At 45.6% G+C, this 19,525-nt stretch overlaps 1 protein-coding gene across 1 annotated transcript; it reads right to left on the reverse strand.

The window, feature by feature from the left end:
- Positions 1 to 350: 350 nt before the first annotated feature.
- Positions 351 to 19,037, reverse strand: CHFR (checkpoint with forkhead and ring finger domains). Its single transcript, XM_063315901.1, has 17 exons — positions 18,854 to 19,037; positions 17,072 to 17,171; positions 16,206 to 16,315; positions 14,979 to 15,038; positions 14,642 to 14,854; positions 14,212 to 14,433; positions 13,226 to 13,382; positions 10,141 to 10,295; positions 8,614 to 8,776; positions 7,685 to 7,824; positions 6,776 to 6,895; positions 5,396 to 5,479; positions 4,805 to 4,875; positions 3,818 to 3,905; positions 3,491 to 3,598; positions 3,205 to 3,277; positions 351 to 2,796 (listed from the first exon to the last, which is right to left on the reverse strand). The coding sequence occupies exons 1-17, from the start codon at positions 18,993 to 18,995 to the stop codon at positions 2,754 to 2,756; spliced, it is 2,049 nt and encodes a 682-aa protein (XP_063171971.1). The 5' UTR covers positions 18,996 to 19,037; the 3' UTR covers positions 351 to 2,753.
- Between the last annotated feature and the right edge of the window lie 488 nt (positions 19,038 to 19,525).

Genomic DNA, 19,525 nt, shown 5'->3' on the forward strand with positions numbered 1-19,525 from the left:
GCTACTGAGGGCCATGGCAGTGGAGGGGCATCAATGGAGGGAGGGGGGCCAAATTCTCCTCTCCCTTTTTCAATTTTGCAAGGGGAGAAGCATTACCCCTCTTTCCATCCGAAAACTAACCTGGGAAAGGTTGGCGTGGCTCGGTACAGATTTCAGCCCCCTGGGTTCTCCGTTCCTGAGACAGGAAAATTGCACCTGCCGCAATAACAGTCAATGCGAATTTTTCCTCTGATGGCTGCGAGGTCCTATTTTTTATTTTTACCCTCCAGCAGCTGGCATGGAGGTCTCAGAGACAGACAGTGTCTCCAACATCCCACTTAACACGGTCTGTGAATAAATGGAGCCGCTGCTTAAGCAGTTACGTGAGTTTTTATTTAAACAAGCTCATGATTAGACCTGGTTAGCGTGCCTTGGAAGCTCTACATTTTTAAAGCTGGGAGCGAAAGACTGAAGTCTGCAGAGAAGGAATAAATCCTTCCAGCCCATCCTCAAAATACACTACAAGGGTATTACATCCTGGAGTGGCCTGTTGCTTTCTCTTTGGACCACTCCCTGCATTACCACTTCAAGACACTGAAGCATTACTTCATAGTCCTTTCGGTGTGTAAAAATGTAATGTAGATTGGACTCGTCTCTCTAGATTGTGCCCTGCACATTATTTTGTTAAATCCCACTGATTTTAAGGGCAGAGACAGCAACCCATAGTTTAGTGGATTGGAATGTGCCCACTGTTACTATAAAGTAGTGTTTCTCAACCACAGCCAGTTTAGGATGTGTGGCTTCAACTTCCCAGAATCCCCCACCCAGCAGGCTGTAGCTGAGGTTGAGAAACACTGCGAGAAAGGAAGACATGATTCTGGCAGGCTATGGAACCAGTACATAGATGCAAATGTTTTAAGCAACCAGTGCCAGGAAGACTGTGCAAAAACAGGATTGATGAAGCCTCCCTCAACCTGATGCCTTCTATGTGTTGAAACTGCAACTGGCAACTTGCTCAGCCGCCACCGCCCCCCGGCCTTGATCAAGCCACCTAACGATTCTGGGAGATGGAATTCAATGCATCTAGAGGGCGGCAGGTTGGAGAAAGATGATTTTGGGTATTGCTGAAGAGTGATATTGCTACTTGAGTTAACCCTAGGAATTCTAAGATGAGGGAAAAAGGCTTGCTCATCTTTATCCACCCTTCTAAAGGCTGCGCTGGGCTTTCGTTTTAAAATCTGCCCAACCGTGGGGGCAGCAGAGCTGTATGCCAGCCCCAGATCATTTCCAAAGAGATTCTGGTTATGTAAATTATCTGTGGCGTGATTGCTCTTGATGTTAGTCAAGAGGACAGGTTTAAAAAGAGAGAGGCCACTGTGCCATGATTATATATATATATATATATATATAAATCAGAGACCTACGCCTCCATCTACCCACCCCCAGAATTAATGTTGCTGCTTCATTTTATGGACAAAAAGCCCAGATAAGGAATAGCTATTGGGAGACCAGGATAAAAGCCGCCCATCTTAAAGTCCTATGGCTAGCAATGCTACTGAAAAGTCCTCAATGTCACTTTGATTATGCCTGTTCCATTCCATCCTCAAGTCTTCTTTATCATCAGGGGACTTTAAAAAAACAAAACAAAACCAAAAGAGAATTCCTAGTGGAACTAGGCTAGTAAGAAGCGGGGAAAAACCTGCACAGTTGTTTTGAAGCATCACTACCGCCTGCAAAGAACGGGATCTGCAGGGGGAAGACCTTCTTGAGGAGCCAGCAGAAAGCCAGGGGAGATGAAACTCAGTCAAAGACAGCACCAGTCGGAGTCCTAGGGGACTCAGATCACCGGGCAGGGGGAAAAACAACAAGGGGATCTAGGGAGGGAAGAAGGGTTGAGTAGGAAAAAAAAAAGGATGAAAGAATTGGAACTTTCCAATCGAAGGAGGCCATGAGAGTTCCACCGCTTGGACAGCAGCGCACACATTTGAGACATGCAGGTGGAGCGTGACAAGAGAAGACAGGACACCTTAAGGCAGGGTTTCTCAACCTTGGCCGCCTTCAGACGTGTGGACTCCAACTCCCAGAATTCCCCAGCCAGAATGGCTAGCTGGGGATTTCTGGGAGTTGGGGGTCCACGCAAGGTTGAGAAACCCTGCCTTGAGGAGTCAGTGCTTGGTCTTGGATAGCTCTCGGTCAATCCAGCTGGGATCTTTGACTGGGGGGTCAGGAGGACCAGGCCGTCAATTCCTGCAGGACGCTGCGTTGCCCAAGAAATTGTTGAAATGCCCAGCGCTGCCCGCTTAGAGCCACGAAGGCACCTCTCTCCGGGCATGGTTTGCCCTATTTTGCCTTCCCACCTTCTCAGTCAAGCCTCATTTTGTTCCATAATCAACGTTCAGAGAATTGTTCCATTTCTGCCTCTCAGCCTTGACTGCCCCATTGTTCTTCAAGTCCTGATATTCCTACTGCAGCTCAAGCCCAGGAGAAAAACAGGGGCAGGCTGTGCCTTTCGGGCTTTCAAAACAAAACCACTTTTCAAAAAAGCGGCAAACAGAAAAACAGGGCAGCAGAAATGTGGCAGAAGGAGGAGGAGGAGGAGGAGGTGGGGGAAAGCACGCTGTCACATCAGAGTACCTGATGTAAAAAGTTGCCAATCCCCGTTACGAGGGAACAACAAAGCAAAAATCGTCAAGCCGGCGTTGCCGGTTTAATTTTCCCAGCCCTTCCTGCAAGCTACAAGTACTGAGGCCGGTTAAACGCCCCAAGAATCCTTGTCAGTTTTTGAATCGTGTTTGTTCGCAAATGTGGTTGAATTTCCTGAAATAACAAAAAGAACGAAGAACAGAAAGTTACTATTTCTTTTAACGTCACATGAAAGAGATTTCAACGAAGCAAGGCAGCTCAATATCCTAATTAATGCCCTCCAAGTACTTGGCACATCTTAATTCACTTCTTCAATTCTAGACCCATTTCGAGCTCAGAATATTTCCGCCAAGGCTGGAACAGCTGAAAATGCTTGGCATACCGCTGCTACCAGTACTGAGCTTAATATCTAAAATCTACCAAAGGAAACAGCCGGGGCAGGCTGCCAAGAAGCTTCCATTCACGCCCATCTATTGACTGGAGCCTGATAAGCAGATTAGCCACAGAATGCTATCCACCCCAGAACAGGGAAAGCACCCCTTTTGCGCCCTCCGTCTGCAAACTTCAAGCTGGATCACTCACATGGCATGATGAGCTTTCACCTGAGTCCGACAGTTACGTCCCCAGTAGCAGTCGGGACGGGACGTGACAGCCGCTGCAAAAGAGAACAAACGCAGAACTGACGCATCGCTGAGACCGATCAAAAGCCAGGGAAATCTGGTGGGGAATGCTGAGGTTGAGAAACACGTCTCTATCCTGACCCCTCGTAAAACATGTTTCCATCTTCCATTCTTCCTCAGCGGGGAACCAGGGAAGTTACTAATCCAAGATTGCATCCCCAAGCGAGCACCTGGATTTCCTTCCATACCTGGTAATTCCACAATAGGAATATTCTGCCTGTACTGATAAGCAAGTTCTCGGAAAGTCCGGAGGCCGCAAAAGTAACAAAGCACCGTTTGTCCCGTGATTCGGTAATCTGAAAGAGGAAGTTGGGGTTGTGGGCTATGAAGGAAATAGTCCTTTGCAGGACAATCCCCTAGGAAGAGGCTCAGCAGGTGGCAAATCTCGGTGTGATGGGCTGGGCTTAGGATGCACCCTTGCGGGCCTGAGACCATCGGAATACCTGGATTAAGCAGAAGCAGAATGCAGAGAAAAGTCTCGGAGAAATACGTGGTTGGAAGGGATCAAGGTTTACCTGGTAAAATAAAAGTTCCTTTTTGAAGCGCCAGGAGGCTTTCGTTCAACATGTTTTTCCATGTCGACCCCTTGGATTGCAAGTAATCCTAGAAGAGGAGAAATGTAAAATTCAAAAATTCAAAAATTCGAACGGACATCAAGCGGAGATTTGAAAGTGCCTTTAGACTCTTGGGGAAGGTGTGAGAATTATGAGGGTGACAGTCCCCAATATATCAGATAGGATATGAAAGGAAGGAAGGAAGGAAGGAAGGAAGGAAGGAAGGAAGGAAGGAAGGAAGGAAGGACGGACGGACTGACCAACGACAGGGAAAGTGCATTAGAGTTTTGTGAATCAAATGTCCAGAATTTCACCCTTTTTGAAGGAAACTGATTCTGGCTAAGAGTGGCCACATGGAAATAATGTCACTAGGAGCAAAAGGCCTCCTAAACTTCATCACTGCCCTGCTCTTGATTCAAAAGGGATGACAAAAACCCAGACATGGCCAATCTGGGATTTAACAGCAAGCTGGAAGGCAGTTCGGGCTAGTGGTTAAAGGCACTTGATTGGAAGTTGGGAGGTGGTGAGTTCTAGTCCTGCCTTAGGCGTGAAAGCCAGCTTGGGGATTCTGGGCCAGTCCCTCTCTTTCAGCCCCAGGAAGAAGGTACCAGCAAACCATTTCTGAAAATGTTATCAAGAAAACTACACAAACTTCTTCCTGCAGTCACCAGGAGTTGAGACTGACTCAGTGTGACCATAACAGGATGGCTTTGACTGTGCAGCAAGTCAGAACTGTCTGCAGGATGTCATTTTAAAAAGGTCTGAAGATGACTGCTTTTTTGCCCATGTTTTCAGCGACAGAATACAGTTTCCAATTTTTCAACGACTCCCTGCCCCCATCGAAGCAATGGTTAAAGCACCGAGGGGAGGCCAGATGTTCTCACAAAATGCTCATCTGTCTGGGCCCCAAAAGCTTCTCAAAAAAGCTCTTTTTGAAACTGACCATACCTTTAGAATATCTGATTCATAGTTATTGCCGTTAAGAACTCCGTCTAAACACTTGTCACCAAGGTTGATTTCTGTTAAGAAAGAAACAAAAATAAAGTACATTATTTAATTATTTAATTATTTAAATTTATATCACCGTCCAATCCCCCCCTGACAGGGGACTCAGGGCGGTTTACAATAACAATGGTAATAAAAACATCTAAGCCTAAGTTACAGTCTAAAAATATAAATACGAGAATAAATATAAAATCCAAGTGAAGATGGAATCGCGCTCTGCCCTGAAGGAGCTTCAGAGTATTCACTGTCTCTTGTGAAATAGACAGGAACCCTTAGGATTATGCTGCAATTTCCCAACACAGAAGCCACTGGTATAATATTCTAGACTAAGGAACGGGGACTCAATTTATTTCATTTATCTATTTTCATCTACTGAAAAGACTTACTCATGGAAGCCAATTGCCTCTTGCAGAAGACAGGCCGGACCCAGAGGAGCGAAAGAATATCAGAAACGTCAATAAATTACAAAAGAGTTTTATTCTGCTGGGCTTTTTTACGAGGGGGAAGGGAAGGATATTGCCAACAGGATCATACCACAGAATGGTGCTAAACAGCCAAAGCAGGACACCCGAGGACATCCCCAGTACAGATGGCAGAAAGGCTGCAGACAAATGGAGCCTGTGAAGACGGAAAGGAAAAAAATAAATAAATAAGCCGCTGCCTCAATTTTTTGCTGAAGAAGCGGCAGCGGATTGAAAAATCCCCTTCAGCCATCACTTAAAAAAGACCCAGAAACATTCATTGTCTTCAGTGTGTGAAAGGCCAGATCGTCTTCCTCTTGTGCAGCCGGATGCTGGAAAAGGCTGTTTATGGGATGTCGGAAGTGAGCAGAAAGGCAGCAGCACCCCAAAATGGCAGCCAAGAAGGAATTGCCCGGTGGGGAATAGAAAACAGCAAGATGGAGGAGAAGGGAGGAGGAAAGGCTTCTATGGAGTTGGGCTGACCAGCCATGATGGTGTTCAAGACATCTGGAGAGATTATGTTGTGGGAAGCTGGTCAAATATAAATTCTTCTTTTAAGAGGGAAGGACTCTTTCTTTGCCTCTGAAGACTGGATGTGCCCAAGGTATCTTCAAGCACATTTTAATCTCAAAGAGCATTGTGCATATAATAGCTGGGCATCTTGTAAAAATGAATCGACTTTTAAAACAGATTTCTTTATCTGATGTAGTTTTAATTATTGGTCTTTGACTGTAAATAAAGAAATAAATAAATCTTGACTTAAAACAGCAAAAAAAGGACCCCCCCAAAAAAGTTTTTGAATCTAGCCACTCACACCAAAAACTATCTCTATCTTCCTCTATCTATCTTTTATCTCTATCTATCTAATTTTTATCAAAGCTTTTATCTTCTTTTTAAAAAAGCAAATACAAACTAATATAAAGTAAGGAAGAAAAGAGAAAAGGAAAGCAAAGAGAAGGCAAAAGTGCAAGAAAAGAAAACAGTTGAAGAAAAACAGAAAGGAAAGAAAAAAGATCCAAAGCAGTGGCTTCCGATCTTCTTCATAGTAGTTATAAGTACAATTATATTTTAACCTCTCTCTTTAAAGTTACATCAAAATACTCTTCTTTCTATAATCCAACCTGTCTAATCGTCAAAGCCATAGATCACAAGTTCAGTTTTTTTTCATTTTCACGCAAAAAGCCCTTAAGGGGTTTCCAGTCACCGATAAATGCAGACAACGTCTTTTCTCTAACCTAAGAAGTTAGTTTATCCGTCTCAGCAAGATCTGTCAATTTCACCAACCATTCCTCACCAACCATAGTGGGGAGTGTCAAATCTTTCCAAAAAGTTTCAAGGGACCCCAGCTTTGTAAATATTTTTGACTGTCTCACTTCGGAACCCTCCTCAGAAACACCACTGGCACGGAACAGGCTGAAATGCCCACATGCTTCCAAAGGGCCCTCTTGCTTACATTGCTGTGGGGCGATGTGCTGATTCTGTTCCCGTTCCGCTCTGCGGTCCGGCATCGGCTGGAAACAGCAAGTGCAGAACACGTGGCTTCCTTGAGATGGGCAGATGTATTCCTGGACTGCTGCGTTGGGAGAAATGATGCATGGAGAACAGGCAAAGGGGGTGTACAGAACAGGAGATGGAGGTCATCCTTGCAGGAAAATTTACTCAGAGACTCCATAGAAGCTAAAGTATGCCCTCCTCCCTGCCCTCCAGCACAGTTAAGGGCTGAAGCTCAGTGACTAATCTAAAGGCAGAAGGTTTGAGAGTCAAAGTAGGAGAATTCAAGAGGAAAGGCAAATGGCCTGCAGACCACGTCTACCCCTTCATTTATTTATCATATTTGCATACCACTTTGATCCCCAAAAGATCCTAAGCACTGTACATCTCAGCTAACTTAATGCACCCTCCACGAATTTCAAAGCCCTTCCCTGAGAGATCAAGTCAGGTCTCCATCTGTCCTTTCATCTTGGGAGACAGGACAACTGGGGTGTTGGAGAGAAGAAGGTCGCAAACTACCTCCAAGAATTCCACCCTCAAACAGAATTCAAGTTGTCCTCCCTTGAGCTAAAGGATTAGTGAACAGAGGATCCCAAAGAGGTTCTTGAGGCCAATGGACAATGGGTTGAAAGCAATTTCCTCTCTGAATTATTAGCCTCCTTGTAGGATACACTTGACGGGGAGAGACAAGGAAACTGGGGACCAAACCCTGGGTGAAGTCTTTCCCAGAATGGATTAGCTTCTAGAACAGTGTTTCTCAACCTTGGCAACGTGAAGATGTGTGGACTTCAGCCCCAAGAATTCCCCAGCCAGCATGGGAAGGTACACCTCACTTAGCCAGCCCCTGAATATAACTCTTGGATGCTCTGACCTGTCGGAAAGTTGGAAGAGGTTGATGGGGAATCTCCAGGGACCTGCCCAGGTTCTGTTTTTCCTTCCTGGTCTGGAGAGGCTAGAGGTGGGACGATTTGCCGATAACCTGGACATTGCCGGCATAAGACATATGGCTGACTGCAAAGAAGGAAAGTCATGTTCCTGAGACTGACACGAATAAGTCCTGTTCCAGCCCAAAAAGCCTCACGTCACCTTGAAGTCTAACTCGTCCATCATTGCATTAAGCCAGAGAGCAGCAATTTCATTTGCCAGTGTGTGTGTCCTTGTCCAGCGAGACTTCACTGTGTGTTTATTCCCCACAGGGAATGTCCTTCCCCACTTTTCTCGTAATACTAAAACTCATGGTCACCTGATGAAACTGGCAGGAGAGTCTGGATAAACTGCTCACCTCCCCCCACCCCCAAAGGACATCTTCATTCAGTACCTAATTGATTTGTGGAACCCACTGTTACAAGACACAAGGGTTTTCAATGGGAATTAAAAGACTGGATGAAGAATATTATGTCTGTGGAAGACTACTATTTTCATGTCCTACATGTGGACTGCCCACTTTGGAGTAGATAAACCTTTTAATGAAGGGATTAAGGCCATGCAAATAGAGCTGGACATCCTTGGCTGGAACACCCAGGAATTCAGGCTGCAAGACTCCAATTGGACTCTTTCGTTTCCCCATTTTTATTTCTGTTCCGAGATCATAAGCCACTCCCTGGCACTGCAGGATGGAGAACCTTGATTCAGATCTGGTGCCATCCCTCGGACCACCCTGCGCTCTTCTGCCAAACCACCATTTTCTCAGCCAAGCTTCAGTAAATAGTGGCTTTATGAATATTGCGCACAAATTGAGGACATCAACGGGTTGCGGGACTGCCCTGCGAAACGTATTGAGCTGCCCACATGGTTTTTCACCTAATATCAGAGGATTCGCTGTCCGCATCTGAGAGATCCAGCAGGTCTTCTGAACTGCCGTCTTCATCTGAAAAGGACCGTCGCACCTTCGGCTGAAGCATGTCCTGAGTGATTTTGTTCCGGGCATCCATACTTTGGATATCTTCTTCATTACGACACTTATCTACAAAGACAAGGAAGGGATTTCCGTTTTCATGAAGATGCAAGCATAGAATTGTTCCTTATGGTGTATGGGAACGACCTTGGGAGACTGGGCCAAGGGAATGGTCAAATAAGAGACGGCATTGCCCACAGCTGGATAGTGGGGAGGCAAGAAGCTCAGAAGGGATCCTCCCTAGTCTCTTGGGCTGTAAAGGAGATGGGGGGGATGAGTCTGAAAGGGAGGGTGATATAATGGTATGTGGGAATGACCTTGGGAGACTGGGCCAAGAGATGCTGCCTAGGGACAGCATAGCCTGCAGCTGCATAGTGGGTGGGGCAAGAGGCTCAGAAGGGACCCTCTCTAGTTTCTTGGGTGGTAAAGGAGGTGGGGGGGAGGATTATACTTTCAGACTTGCAAGATTCTGCTACTGTAGCCTTACAATAAAGTAAAATTAGTTTATCTGGTTGTGTTTCCTGTCTGGTCTGCCTGGTAAGGCCGACAGTATCCCAGGGTGGTCCCTCCAGGCTATGAGAACCTGGCACCTTTCAGTTCCCTCCCTCCAGCTGTGCCAGAAGAAAAATACAGACTATTCAGGGGTATGAAGCTGATTTGTGCAGCCTGGTATCCTTACAAGTAATGAATGAATGAATGAGCTGCAAGTATCTCCACAGAAACTACACTGGAGAAGAACATGTTCCATAGTTTCTTCTTGGCCGCAAACAGTCCTTGAAAGAGATGCTTCTGTATTTTCCTTCTAGCACCGCCAGGAGAGAAACTTCAAACTCCTCCTCAAAAAAGACACCTTTCCATGAAGCATTATATACAAACTTTTAATTCGTTTGCCCTATTAAAGCTCTACTCAGGAGTATCAGCACTAATTGCATACATAGTACTATATGAGTTGGTTCTCAGACTGATAAGGATTTATGTATAACCAACTCTCAGCAGCAGACTCCACCCCCCCATATCAGAATAGAGACCTGTCTCTTCACTGCTCCACCAGAAGGTTGTGAAGAAAAGTCTCAGAAAGCCCCCCACTTCGATGTATCCAGAAATATATTGCTTCTTAATTGAAAACAGTTGAATTGCTGGAATTCTTGCAACACTCCTACTTTCATCTTAACAAATCTCGCTAAAGAGAACTCTGCGAGATTTATACTTGGGAAGAAATCGCTTTCAGTTCAGGCAGCTATCAATGGCCTGACAGTACATTCCAATGTTTTCCTAGCGTCTTTTCCTTTCTTCAGTCGTCTCAGAGTGCAAAACAGTGGATGCAAGGGTTTACCGTACCTCTGTGCATGCAGCGCTAAATTGTAGTAATGAAAAGAAATAACGCTAGCGTTGCAATGACAAAAATGCTTGCAGATTCCGTGTTCCCCACTTGCCTGGGTGTTGGATGAGATATGCTTCCACCAAGTTGTTCAAAATATGGTTTTTACAGATACGTTCCACTGGACAGCGGCAAGTTGGACAGAGAGACGAACGCTCCATCCACCCTGAGTAGCAAGCAGCGCAGAAAGTGTGCATGCAGGGCTGCAAACTGAAGACAGGAAGATGGGAAAAAAGGTGAGAGTGAAACGAAGTAGGAAGTGACTGGTCAGTGGTGTTTCTGACCCTAAAAGTCATTTGGAGGGTTGAGCACACCCCCACAAGCTTTGTTACCCAGCTTTGGATGAATCCGTCAATCTGGAGCTTGGCAACTCACCACAGAACTATAATTCAATCAAACCAAGATACTGTTCATTAAACAAAATGCAGGAAGGGGAGGAAAGCAGTAATGGAAGCCCACAGTTTATTCTCAATCCTCCATAGTCTTACTTCTAGGAACAGAGATCTTAAAAAACCACCACTTGCCCTGAGTTGCAAAATTTCCAGTTTTGCAAGGGTGATGGTGGATGGGGATGACCTTGGGAGACAGGAAGAAGACCCATTGCCTCAGCTGCCAGTCTTTCTTCTGTCTCCCAAGGCCATTCCCACACACCACCACAGCAAGTCACCCAGGACTGGTTGGAAACTCTTGGCTTACGTGTTTCTTCTCCTTTTCGCCTGTGCCCATTTAGTTTAATGATCACTGTTGTCACTTCCATATGAGCAAAACACGGTTTGAATTAGGCCACCAAACAGCTATGACAAAACACAAAACTTGTTCCTAATCTCTAAACCATCCCTCGCAGGACAAGACCCAACCTAGCATAGGCAACAGTCTCAATTATCTCGGATCATCAAAGAATGTAAGTTTTAGACCCTTTGGAGTTTCCTTGGCCAATGGAGAAGAAAAGGTGAAAAATAAAATGACAAGTTATATGGCTAGGAATTGCTATGACATGGAAGTCCGATGTCACTCGTGGATCCCTTGGGCCCAATACAAGCTGAAGATACCATAAAATACTCCAGAAGAGCCTTGATTTGGTCTGCAGGTGTTCCATTATTGGACAATAAGCCATCACTCTTCTCAGAACAGTTCAGCTGTTTTCTTAACTTCGGATCTCAACATGCCTGAAGATACCTGAAGCTGGAAACTCGCGAATCGTTTTTGTATTGCCAGATCCTGGAACATTAAACTATATATCCTTCTTGGGAGTAATGCTATTTGAAATGTAGGAAGTGTCAGTAGCTAAATTTACCCCCAGGGTCTTAAATCGTTCAACTAAGGATTATTTATTTCAATTTAGTCTTCGTTTCCCAGCTATGTGAACAAAGAATTTCCCAACAGGTTACCTTCATCTATATAAATATCCTTCTGGCCAGCTATATATTGAATGCGGAGGTTTAAAATTTTTGTATTTCTCCTTAAAATTCCATGTGGGCATGCACCTGCGTGTTTTTGTTGTCGCTGTTCCTTTCATTCTTGTTTCCTCCCTCATTTGTTTTCTTCTTTTTGATGTTCTGCTTAATTCAAATTTCAAAAATAATCAATTATTTTTTTTAAAAAAAATCTGGCAGTGGGTAAAAGGTAAAGGTAAAGGTTTCCCTTGATGTAAAGTCCAGTCGAGTCCGACTCTAGGGGGCGGTGCTCATCTCCGTTTCTAAGCCTTGGAGCCGGCGTTGTCATAGACACTTCCGGGTCATGTGGCCAGCATGACGACTCGGAACGCCGTTACCTTCCCGCCGAAGCGGTACCAATTAATCTACTCACATTTGCATGTTTTCGAACTGCTTGGTGCGCAGGAGCTGGGACGAGCAACGGGAGCTCACCCCGCCGCGCGGTTTCGAACCGCCGACCTTCCGATCGACAGCTCAGCGGTTTAACCCGCAGCGCCACCGCGTCCCTGCAGTGGGTATACACTGCTAATTCACTGAAAGCTAGGCAAAGTGAAAGGAGGGAACAGTTACATGTTAATCAATGTTCATCTCATAGTCTGTACAGTGGAGTGCGTATTTAATTTTCACAACCAAAATAGGCACTGGGTTGAGGACATCTGGAGCTTTCTCTGTCTTGCTTCTACACATTTCATTACTGGAGGCGTCTTGGCCCAACACCATATCCACTACACCACCCTGGCTCTCACAATGTGGCTGATATATAACTTGGTGGTTAACCAGGAATGCCTCCTGCATTGTCCACATGACAGTGAAATTGGAAACCGATTGGCTGAGCCAGGAGGCCTGTTTCAGAATGTTCCATGGCTCAAGAAACTGATGCAACAAGGGAGACTGATCCATGAGGGGGTAGGAAGTAGCCACAGAGCAAAGGAGCATTGGAACACATGGGTGGGAAGCTGGGGCTTGGAAAGGAAGGGGTAGTAAGTGCCTACAGGAAGTGGGATGAGAAAGCCAGAACCTAACAGAGCTAAAAGAAGAAGGACCAAGGACCAAAACTGGACATACAATCCAAGTGAAGAAAGAGGTGGGACTGTTGATGGGATGGGAGTCATCAAGGAGGAGAGAGAGCCAAGAGAACAAACGAGTGCAAAGTTTAAGCCTTGATTCATAGTTGGGAACCTGTGGCATTCCAAATATGCCTGAGCTACTACTCTCCATTCAGCCTGCTTCCTCTAGAATCTGCGAGTTGTGGTTCAGCAACATTCAGAAGTCACCAGTTGCTTGCTTTAGACCTCAGTGAACAGCATTTGCCCTACGAGGCTCTATGGGTCACCAGGCAACCCAGGACAACTGACTGGTCCCTTGTAAGAAAAATGAGTTCCACTTCTTGAGTTTAATCCACCAGGTATTTGGCTCTCGGGCTTTACGTTCAAGAAAAATAGAGGCAGCAGGGCATTCTTGTTTACTCTCAATCATATCCCATGGGTACGAAGGTGAGGCATGAACACGGTTCTCAGCTATCCTCCTGACAAAGGCCACCTCTCTTTGAAGCCCCACTGGGGAGAACATGAGCTAGTCCAGCATTTTCCTACCATCCAATCTGCTTCACTTTATGTTTTTCACCACACGGGCCTTCAGCAGCCAACCAGCTCATATGGACTAATCCCTCCTATCTTAGTCCGTGATCACCCATCCATCCACCTATACCTGACACAGTCATGGAGCAGTTCCTGGCAGATGATGCAGCTCAGGCTTTCTCCCATTTTGTCTGGCTTCATGGTGGCTGGTTTGGCACCTCCAGGGTCAGTGTTCATTGCACATTCGTCTGGAGGGATCAGCTGAAGGGCAGACCTGGCATCGCCATCTGCAAGAAAGGTGCTTATGTCACATTGGGGAAGGCATGCAGGGAAGAGACAGCATGGAACCCGACACATTGTTGCTCAACAATCAAGAGGTTGGTTGTTGGCAACAGAAATGAGGGCAGTTCTTTAAAAGGGGCAGAGAAACATTCTCATCCCGTGCCTATATTCCAACCTGGGAAGGACAGAAGACCTGCGTTTCAGTGTGAGCTGGGACCAAACTCAGCTTGAAAATTTGCCAGGCTAAGCATGTTGAGCTAGAGGTAAGGAAAGAGATCACATGCAAATGCCACTCACTGCATGAAGAACCCAGAAGTAAGATGGCTACAAGGCCAGTTCCTGGAGACATCTAGAGCCGAGACCTCAATTCTTCTTGGTTTCTTCTTGGTTGGCATGAAAGGTCCTCCAGGCCATTTCCAACCCAACGAATGGCAAGATTACTGCAGTTAAAGGGGACCCACTGGCCTGATACTACACTTAACCTCAACCTGGCCGTGAATGACTTGACATAGTCAAACAACCAATGGGTGAGCTGTTGTAATGTCACAGGGAATTTGCAACATTAGGTAAGGTTGGCCACAGATGGCAGAAGAACACGATAGCTGCTGTGATGGAAGTTTGACTAGGAGCTGTGGACCACGAAAGAACAAAGAGGTGGCAACAGAGACGAGAATGAGAAATACAAAACCAAAGGGGTGATGTTTGATAGGTGTGGAGGCACACATCTGTTTTTGGGGAAGGGGAAATGACTGTGATCTAAGGGCTGTGCGCTGATGCTAGGAAGGTATCAAATCTCTCACTGCAGAACAAGGAAAACATTTGTCATATACTAACCTCTCTTGATTTTCTTCCTGGCAGGCTGGAAGGAATCTTCTTCTTTCTCTTCCCTGCCTGAAAGCTCTAGCATGGCCAGTGCTCTTTTCTCTGTGTCCCTCAAAGAAGCATCAGAAGTTTCTGTATTTACAAGAGGCTGCCTGAGTGCGAGCAATGCCTCTGGTCCAGATGGTACCAAGGTAAGCAAAGCAGGTGCAGAAATAACAGCGCATGGTTGTGATCCTGAAGACACAGAAAAGGAGATGGTCATGGTAAGAGAACTTCCGAAGCAACCAGATCGCTCCAGAGAGCACACTCTTTGAAGAAGAACAGCTCTCTTTCTCTGCTTCCTGAGCCAATCTTTGCCTGTTCATCCCCTTCCTCCTCCAGGAATACTATGGTCACCCTCAAGTGATGATTCAACATTGGGCCAAAGGGGCCCAGCCTTTACCAGATATTGAGGGGTTCGCCTTCTCAGTGGACACGGACTCCGTGGAAGAGGTAGGAACAATTTCAAAGAGGTTCAACGTCGAAGTGGATGGCTGTGGTTCTTCATAGCTGGTCTGAGAAGCTGGTGGCAGAGATGCCATTGAGGTCCCATCGTCGCTTTCTCTGGTACTTGAGGTATCTTTGGTTGTGTGGCATGCACTTTCAACCTTGGCTTCTGGAGATGGGGAGATGGGGAGTGAGTGGTGCTACCTCAACCAGGCCAGGAGATCGTCGAGGAGCTGAAATGCTTTCTGGTGGGGCAATGGCTGAATTCTTCCATGCTATTAGACTTTACTCACCTCCTGGCTCATTAGCTGCATCCTTTTTGGGGTGCAAAGATTCATATAGGTATGCAACGTCTGAAAGAAGAGAAGATGGTTGAACTCAATATGGAAAGCAAAATGGACTTCCTTGTAAACTCTTACCAAGCAAGGTGCAAATGCCTCCCTCCTGTTCTTCTCTGTTTCCAATTTGTTGTTGCTCAAAGAAACTGAGAAAGGACGGCTCATCTCCCTGCCCTCTCCAACTGACACCACACAAAAGGCAGTGGCTGGTTCACACGACAAACCCGACTGAGCTGAAATGGGATTGGGTAGTTTGTTCTTCAGCACATTAGTGGGGCCCAGCCACTGCCTTAGCCATGAGTAAATCTGGTCACCCCATTGAACCCAATGAGGGTTCTTTCATCTGAGCATCCCAAACAGGTGAGTGCCACCAGGGGTCCTGTAATCTGTGTTGATAATATAGCATGGAGTGGGAACCAAGCACTAGGCCAACTGTCAAGAGTTGAAGGCTCCGTTGAGCCAACATGGGGCAATGGTCAAAGCAAGGGCCGACAAACTGGTACTCCTCCAGATACTTTGGACTACCATTCCCGCTGACCACAATAACTGGGGCGGAAAAGGGCAAAAAAGTCAAAAAACACAATCATGTGCTGCAACCAGTCGTAAATGCGAGCCAGTTGCCAAGTGCCCAAAATGCGATCATGTGACTACGGTGGGGTGATGCGACGTTTTGTGGCATCCGAGGCCGTCGTTAACTTCGGACCATCGTTAAATGAACGGTCGTAAGCCAAGGTCTACCTGTACCTGAGATAAGTTGTCCAATGACTCGTACTCCTCTCTGGATCGATTCCACCTTCCCACCCTCCCCACAATCTCTCGTGATGGAAATGGCCTGGAACTTTCTGAAAAACAGGACTTGTCTATCGGACTGGAATGCTGTTAATTAATTTTGATAGGCAGCTTCTGTTTTCATCTTGTTCCATTTTGGCTTTTCCCTTCTCTGTTAAGCGTTAGGTTTTCGTTCGCAGGAAGTAAATGGAAGAACGCTTGGCCCAAAAGATGGATTTCTCCCCAAACATGCTTATTCCACCTTCCCATAACTTGCTGAGCCAGGATATAATGCCAGGGAATGACAACAGCTGCAGCCCAACAAGTTGAAGGACTCCACAATTAAATGGCTGCGCTGACCCACCCTTCTTATTGGATGAAGCTGTTAAGGGGGGGGGGGGAAGACTCTCTTACTGTTTTCTGGCTCATTTTTCCTGTAAACAACATAGATCACATCTCCAGTTTGTAAAGGGCAAGTCTGCTTCTTCACCACCTTCTGCTTATTAATAACTGTTCCATTAGTGCTGCAAAGGGAGGTAAGACAACATAGGTGGGATTACAGAGGGGAGGGGTAGCCAAGCGTCAATAAGCTACTTCTGCAAAGAGGTTTTGGGGTCTGCCAGTCTGGACCCACCCGTGGGGATTGCTAAAAAAGGCTAGGCTGCTGCTTAGGTGAGAAATGAAGTCCTGCAGAGCGTGGCGATGGAAGGCCCTGTGGGAGAACAGGCCATCGCCGTCTAGAAGTGCCATCTCACTCTACTTCCCCAAATCAGGAGGAGTCCATTAGCACCTTTCCCAACACAAATTATATTTTTTTCCTTTTTCTACAAATTATGTATTTTTCTCTCTGATGCAACAGACTGGCCACCAATGTTGGATTTCAATGGGGGAAAAGGCTGGGTGCAGGGAGAAGGCGGGGAGGTCATGCGACAGATTACAAGTACCTTATCAGTGAAGGTGTTAAAAATCCCCGGTGTTTGTTAAGGGTCTACTCTCAACGTGGCTGTGTGTTGAGTCTCACTGGGGTTGAGACCCACTCTACTGCCCAACTCTTACTCTGCTAGTTCACCCAAGCTTATGCTGCAAAATGAAACCTCTTTTGAGATGTCACTGGTCTTCTCTCTACAGCTGACAACGTCTGTTCATGCCACTATTAATACAATGGAGCGCATCCACCCAGCTCATTTCCAAAGGGACACAGAAAAATCAAGCCCTACAAGGAGAGCCCTACAAGAAATGTTTTCATCCACAGAAGCACAGAAGAGGATTGGAGCACTGACCTGGTATCTTGTAGTGAAACCTGACCAGATTTTTCATCCACTGTTATTTTACAGTGATCGCCAGACACCAATTTATTGCCCGGAAAAGATAAATCACAACCTTGGAGAGAGAAAAAAGGAACATCCCTAAATTTGCTAGCTTCCCCTGAAAGTTTCACCCATATGATAGAGCCTCCTCCCATCACTCAACAAAAAGACCGTTTTGCACATAATTTCAAAACCACCTGTTGGGAAGGACCATCAGTTTTAAGACTGCAAGTCTAGGGTTTTCCCTGTGCAGGTGGGTGGAGAACTTTTGCAGGATTTACTTTCAGTTTCCTCGAGTCTTAGGCTTGGTGGAAAGGAATTCCATTTTTAAACAAGCTGGATGTTTAACCAACCATTTGAAGGTGGCTCCTTTTGAAGATGATCATAACTGGGATCCACTATGTTCAGATAACACAAGAAGAGAAACTGAAAAAAGATGCTGCAAAAGATCTTCTCCCAGATATATGGAGGAGAAGGTTCAGAATGGGTTCTTCTAACAGAGTGGTGGGAAGAGATGGGCGGTGGCAAATCTGATAAATAAATAAAAATAAATAAAAACTTGGGCATGTCTCACTGAAACATGGTTCACCATCACATATGAACACAGCCAGGAAGCACCCGGATGAGGGTCTTGAACTAGGCAACTCAGTCAAGTGCTTTGCTAAGGTGTCTTTTGGACTGAAAGCTAACAAGCTAAGATTCTATTTTTATCAGTCATTAGAACAGGGTTTCTCAACCAGGCTTCTGTGGCACCCCAAGGTTCCGTGAGAGGTCCCTAGGGGTTCCCTGGGAGATCACGATTTATTTAAAAAAGTATTTCAAATTTGGGCAACTTCACATGAAAGAGGTAAGTTTCATTCTTTGTTTTTAGTTTAAGAACACTGTTAATGCACACACACACACACACACAGAGGCCTACCCATGATACCAATATAATAATTTTGTAACTTCTGGCCTGTATTTGAGCCTGAATGTGCAGGGGTTCCTTCCCCGAGGCCTGAAAAATATTTCAAGGGTTCCTCCAGGGTGAAAAGGTTGAGAAAGGCTGCATTAGAATATAAAAGCTTAAAAGCTTGTACTAGCTAAGCATTTGCCTCAGGGATTAACCATCTCCGTCTCAATGAAGCAAAAGCCTTTTGCAGGCCCATTCTCCAAAAATTTGTGGGATCCTCTTTCAAAGCTTCCTAGGAGGCAATTTTTGTTCAAAAGATTTGCTGTTGCCTTACAATGCGCACACACGAACCAAATCCAAAACTCCCACCTCCAAAGGCAGGGGACTATTATTTTAAGAACCCCCGCCACAAAATCAGACTTGGTAAATCATGTTGGATTTACATCAGTGTGAATGTTCAGCCTGTGGAAGAGCTAAGTACCATATTTGTACTGACCATTATGTACGCCCAAATCCTGTTCACCTTCAGAAAATGGCAGGTCTAATAAGCCTTAAGCAGAGAACAAACACCAAAGCAATATGCAAGTAAATACACTAAAAAATTCTGCCCATTAGTCTTGTTTTAAAGACATATGTTGAAAACACAGCACGCAAAGCGAGCAAAAGCTGTCAGGAAAAATCTGATTCTTAATCCTTTCTGCCTTTAAAGCCACATCCATAGGAATGTTTGGGGCACAGTGCTCACAAGGGGACACCAATAAATTTTTATGTAACTTTCTGGCCAAGGACTGGGCACCACACTTACAACCTCTGGCTGCGCTACAACTTACACTTCACACATCCAACCCTTCTCAGCACCGTACCTTTCTTCCTTCCAATCGTCCACTCTCTCTTCAGCAACAAGACATGGGGCTCAGCTTGTTCCACCCCCAGCCGGATCAGCTTTCCCCAAGGCTGAGGCCGCCTGATCGGGTGTATCTGCCCTCCGACGTCCATGTGCTCCATCTGGACTTACATCTGAAGAAAGGGAAACAAGGGAAGGGAGGAAACATCCTGTGAGCGAGATGGCGACGGAGGAGAGGCCTCACTTTGTTTCACTTTGTCCAAGGAACAGTGTCTTTCTGTGTGTGTTATTCAAATGCTGATGGCTTTTTAAATATGCTTTTATATTGTTTTTTCTTGTTTCTAACTTGTTGTACTGCTCTTTTTATGTTTAATGGTTTGTAAGCGACCCGAGTCATATACACTGGATGGGTGGTTATATATATTTGAATATTATTATTATTATATCCTGCTTTTTAGATATCTATATCTTTGGTCCACTCAAGGCAGCGAAAATACCTAATACTTCTTCATCCTCCTATTTTCCCCACAACAGTGAGGTGGGTTGGGCTGAGCGAGGGGGACAGGCTGCAAATCACCCAGCTTTATAAACACACACACACACACACAGACATATATATATATATATACACACAGTGTGTGCAACCCAGGTGTGTGTGTATATGTGTATACACACATATATATAGACGGTG

The sequence above is a fragment of the Candoia aspera genome, chromosome 15, assembly GCF_035149785.1.
Source record: "Candoia aspera isolate rCanAsp1 chromosome 15, rCanAsp1.hap2, whole genome shotgun sequence".
Lineage (NCBI taxonomy): Eukaryota > Metazoa > Chordata > Lepidosauria > Squamata > Boidae > Candoia > Candoia aspera.